Source organism: Paramormyrops kingsleyae, chromosome 14 (assembly GCF_048594095.1).
Source record: "Paramormyrops kingsleyae isolate MSU_618 chromosome 14, PKINGS_0.4, whole genome shotgun sequence".
Classification (NCBI taxonomy): Eukaryota; Metazoa; Chordata; class Actinopteri; order Osteoglossiformes; family Mormyridae; genus Paramormyrops; species Paramormyrops kingsleyae.
The window spans coordinates 7554591-7559898 of record NC_132810.1 but is presented as its reverse complement, the minus strand read 5'-3'; the positions used below and the strand labels follow the sequence as shown (position 1 = coordinate 7559898).

The following is a 5308-nucleotide window of genomic DNA, read 5'->3' as shown; positions in this document are numbered from 1 at the left end:
TTGATGTGTGTGTGTTGTGTGTCACTCGGCTGTTGTGAGCTTATTAAATTGAACATGGAAGTGTTCATTGCTCTCTTTGCCATCGTCCTCTCAGTGGGCATGTGTCCATCCAGCCATCCTCCAACCACTTATACTGGCCAAGGTCATTTGGGGGGGGGGGGGGGGGGGGGTTGGAGCCTGTCCCAGGCAGCAAAGGGGGCACAAGACCAGGGTCAGTGTGAATCTTTACCGCAGATACTGTGCATAGTGCAATGATGCAGCAGGGTGGGGGGTGATATTTTATCAGGACAATGTTCATTTTGTACTAGCTGCTCAAATTTCATACACTTCGCTGAACTTTCTCTTGAAGTATCAGTATGACAGGTGGGTTTCAGTGTGTGTGTTTTAACCTTTTATTTTAGCTGTAATGCACACAAAAGGGGAAGTGGACAAACTTAAAACGGGAAATGGGGGGTTTCTGTGCAGGGGTCTGACGATACGTCTTCAGAGGAACCAGAGAACACAAAATATTGTTTCATTTTTGTAGAGGACAGACACCTGACATTTACTGGTAAGGCTTCCTATTCTGCAATGTTTTTCCACGTTCTGTGGTGCTGTTTCATTTAAAATCCCCACAATGCTTGGGCATAAATCTGTTGCGTATTGATGAATTGCATGCCGTCGCTGGTCTCGAGCTGAGTGTGTTGGTGCAGAGTTTAGCCTTTCCAGCAGACCTCCCTATTCAACACTGCCATGTGAAACCTGTAAACAGAACCTTAACTGTCATGAACTGACTGGCGCTGCTCATCATCAATAGATTTACCAGGTCAACTACTAGTAACCATAAACCTCGAGTGTCCAAAAGCCTTTTTTGAAACTAGATGGAAATTTTGCTGGAAATACCACTACTGTGGTTGATAAATGTAAATTCATCTTTATCATAATAGTAATCTGTTGTTTTTCTCCAATGACAGGGAATAATAGGAACTGAAATGTTCTCTCCATACACTGCTTTGCATGACAATTATGTTTCCAACCGAAAGGTAAGATGAATCTTGTCTGTTACAGAAAACTTATATACCTGTATACCCAGTACTTGCATAAAAAAAATCCAAGTGCTTGAATGCATTTGTTTTTTGTTAGAACATTGGTAGAAAATGTAAAACCTTCACCTTGAGTGTTGGGTGCCTGGCTGCATTGGGGACCCTCCTCTTCCTAACCCTGCGAGAGAAATCCACCCACAAAGCAGGCGACCCTGGGGGGGTCAGGGCTGCGGGGGGGTCAGCTGCATGGGACCCAGAGGATGATCAGCTCAGTCAGCACCCTGTCTCAGATGGGCAGTGCAGGTGAGGAGATGAGGAAATTACAGCTTTCATTGTTCTTCATAAAGAAATATTCCCACACAGTGTGATGTATCTATTACTATGCAATCTCAGGGAAAAAAAAAAAAGAGTAAAAATTTGTACCTTTGCTTGTCACTGCGCTTGTACCCTCAAGAACATTCCTGTACCACTGATGGTACATTAAAGCTGTTTCTACCTTTGGGATGTTCATCAAAGTCCGTTTCTGTACCTTAAAAGGAACAATTACAAAGGTCAGTTTTTACCCTTTTTTCTGAGGGTGTTCTCTAGGAAGAGGAGGATCAGTTACTGTATCCCAGGGGCGCCATTAAGAGGGGGACAGTTGGGAACATAATTGGATTGGTCTGGGTTGGGGGCCCAATATGATATGCTTTCATGGGGCCCAAAATCTCCAACAGCAGCCCTGCTGTAACCACACCAGGTAAAGTATTGAAAAAATACATATATCCTTGTAAATTCCCCAGGATTGTTTTAGCTGAGAGCATCCCTCTGTACATGAATTATGACTCCAACGCCACCTTCGGGATTCCCATGTACGAAGCCTGGAAAGACCTCCTCACCCGGGCAACCAACAGTGTCTATGTGGCATCTTTCTACTGGACTCTCACGGACTATGACATCGGAGTCAACTCCTCCACGGATTGGCTTGTGAGTCATCTTGTGTCAGAAGTCATGACATGACAGCCTGACACCTGCTGAAGTGTTACCCCCTTTGGGCTGATGACTTCTGGGCTTCTATGTTTCACAGGGCAGGGACATATTCAAGCGCTTCCAGGACCTTCCATCCAGAAATGTTTCAGTCTGGGTGGCAACCAGCGTTCCAACTGTGAGAAACAACTCTACTGACCTGAAGGTTCTCAAGGCTAAAGGTTCCCATTTCAAGACCAGTTACCTACATGCTAAACTATTTTATTCTCCAGATGCAAAGTCAGCCTTCATAATGTGTTTCCCCTCCAACAGGGATTCATGTGAGAAAGGTTAACTTTGGCCATCTGACTGGGGGTGTACTCCACACCAAGCTCTGGGTGGTAGACATGAAGCACATCTTCATCGGAAGTGCCAATATGGACTGGAGAGCTTTGACACAGGTGAAGGCTGCAGATTTTTATATCTCTAAATAACCAGGCAGGTATGGAACGTTGAAAAAAATCTGAGTTTTCAAGGTCTGCTCAGCACATATTTATTTATTTATCTATCAAACCAAGGTGAAGGAGCTTGGCGTGGTTGTCTATGACTGCCCTCATCTGGCTGCCGACTTATATAAGATCTTCAAATCATATTGGGTTATGGGACGCCACAACGCCTCAGTCCCGAAACACTGGCCCGCATATTTTGACACCTCCATCAACAAAGAGAGCCCCCTGATGGTTAACATAAGCGGTGCAGCCAGTGCGATCTACATCTCTGTGAGTCCTTCTCATTTCCTCCTGCTTTCCCCCAACCCCTACATTTTTAGTTAAACAGCTGCAGAGTAAATTACTGTCAACCAGTATGATTAGAGTTTTAATGGGTTAGTTTTTAACAAGGTTGCTATGAAAAGCAAAAAGGATATAAGGATGTGCTGAATATGACTTTAAAATTGTCAAAAATGTCCAGTCGTTGTACTGCTTGGAAGTATTATTTTTATGTAACTTATTTTTCCTCCTGAAATTAAAATCTTATCTTTGCTGACTCAAAACTAAAACCCCAAAATCTAACTTCGACCTGCAGGGCCGGCATTGAAACAACAGGTTTTGTTATAAACTGATGGAACAGAATTTTACCTGAGTCTCTTCTACTCTTTTGTACTGTTAAGTCTAAAATTTACTGAGGTGTCGATTTCTTATAATACATGTAGTTATATATTCAGCTCCTGACCAATTCTGAATGCAGGGCACTTCTGATGTTATTGCATTGTTATGTCGTCAGGTATTCGCATTGTCGCCGTTGCCATGATGGAGGGGTTAGTCTTTACATAATTAAAGCCACATCCAAATAAAACTTGTTCCTTGTTCCTTATCAGGCCTCACCTCCGTCATTCTGCCCAAGCACTCGAACAATGGATCTAGACGCCATCCTCACTGTGATTCAGGAGGCGGAGCTTTTCGTTGATGTGGCCGTCATGGAGTACTTTCCCACGTCTCGCTTTACAAAACCTTCCAGGTGAGCCCAGGATGGCCTGCATCATGGGATAAGCAGCCTGCAATGAGCTCAGTGATTATTAACAGAGGTGGAAATTTCAGGCCCAGAAAGTAAAAATCCAATCCAAGATTTTGCTTCAACCAAGCAGCTGAGTACTCTGTGTCTGTGACTCTTTATGCTCAAATGGTTGGTTGAAACAAAATCTTGGACCCCTGATTATTAAATGTCATTTATATGCCATTTATCTGTCAGAAATTTGCATATACATTCTTGTACATATCTAGGGTTGAGGGTTCTTATGCCACTTCAGCTCTGTGCATGTGGAGTTTGCATGTTTTCTTTGTGTCGCATGGATTTTCTATGGGAAATTTCCTGCTGATCAAAGACATGTGCTTAGACAAATTGGTTAAGTAGTTTGAAGATGGATGGATGGACACTCTTTTGTTGTTTCTATTTAGAAACATTAAACTTTCTGTGTGTAGTACAACATTTCTGAGCTATTAGTTAAATTCTCCCCAAACGAGCTTGATGGGCCGAATGGCCTCCTTTTCGTTTGTAAATTTCTTATCTTCTTATGATGCATTTAACATAAAATTCACTGTGCCCTCAAGTGGATTGATGTGGTATTACAGCTGGACATGTGAATTCTTATTTTTCACGGACCTCTTGTGGTCAAAATAAGGAAATAGTAAATATGATCTGTTCATTAACAGCATGGACATTTTCATAGTGTAATCTGGTTTTCTTTTTCAAGCTACTGGCCTGCACTTGACGACGCATTGAGGCAAACGGCTTTCGCAAAGCAGGTTGCAGTCCGCCTGCTGGTCAGTTGCGGTCAGGACACCGATCCAGCCATGCTGCCGTTTTTGAAATCTCTCAATGATCTGCACTACCCAGCGGCCAACATCAGCATTGAAGTGGTACGATGTGGCGTTATCGCACTAGTACATAAGTCCTGTTCACAAAACATTTCCGTAGCTTCTAAATTCTATTATTGTTTCTAGCTGACTGGTCAAATCTCAGTGATTTACCATTTCAAACATCTATGATCTATGTCTTTTGGTTTTTCAGAAAGTGTATATCGTACCAGTGGCGAACCAATCAGACATTCCTTTTTCCAGAGTAAACCATAATAAATATATGGTGACAGATAAAGCGGCGTACGTTGGTAAGGCAGAGCAATTAACATAACAAAATGAAATAATAATAAAAAACATTTGCATCCGCTGAGCCCATTTCATCTATGTGCAGGTACGTCAAACTGGTCAGCTGACTACTTTGCCAATACTGCCGGCGTGGGGCTGGTAGTTTCCCAGAACAAGCCGCATCCAGGCCGGACAGGACAGACGCTGCAGGAGCAGCTGAGGGCGGCCTTTGAGAGGGACTGGAACTCTCGATACGCCTTCAAGCTGTCTAACCTTGGTTACAACCCCGAATGTACATTTACCAATAGATCCTGAAATAACGCAACACTGTGTTAGAAGAATAATCTAGCTAACAGATCAGAATCGTTCTTAGGCGAAAGAAGGTGTAGGGACACGTATGCAGTCTGCCTTAAGATGACATGCTGAATTTTCAAGTATTAGTTTTGAGTATGTTTTAAGCAACTCTGGTCCCAAGTGTTTTCCCCATTCAGTAGGCGTGATGTAACATAAGCATTAACATTTTTAATCTGTTTCATAAATAAAATCGTTTACTACACCTGTCTCCACACTATTTTGTAAAGACTGTCGTATAGCTGCTTCCCTTCTTTTATAAATACTTCTCAGGTGTTACGTTTGACAAATTACGTGAAAGAGATTAAAACTAAATATTTACTCTGGTCTATAAACGTACAGCAGAACGCT

The 5308-nt window shown here is 42.6% G+C and overlaps 1 protein-coding gene across 1 annotated transcript; it reads left to right on the top strand.

Moving 5' to 3' along the window:
• Positions 1-449: 449 nt before the first annotated feature.
• LOC111838887 (5'-3' exonuclease PLD4) lies at positions 450-5162 on the top strand. Its single transcript, XM_023802314.2, has 11 exons — positions 450-550; positions 954-1022; positions 1123-1325; positions 1805-1988; positions 2089-2209; positions 2301-2428; positions 2546-2746; positions 3343-3482; positions 4216-4381; positions 4533-4629; positions 4713-5162. Exons 2-11 carry the CDS (start codon positions 972-974, stop codon positions 4919-4921), a joined length of 1500 nt encoding a protein of 499 aa, XP_023658082.1. The 5' UTR covers positions 450-550; positions 954-971; the 3' UTR covers positions 4922-5162.
• Positions 5163-5308: the final 146 nt, after the last annotated feature.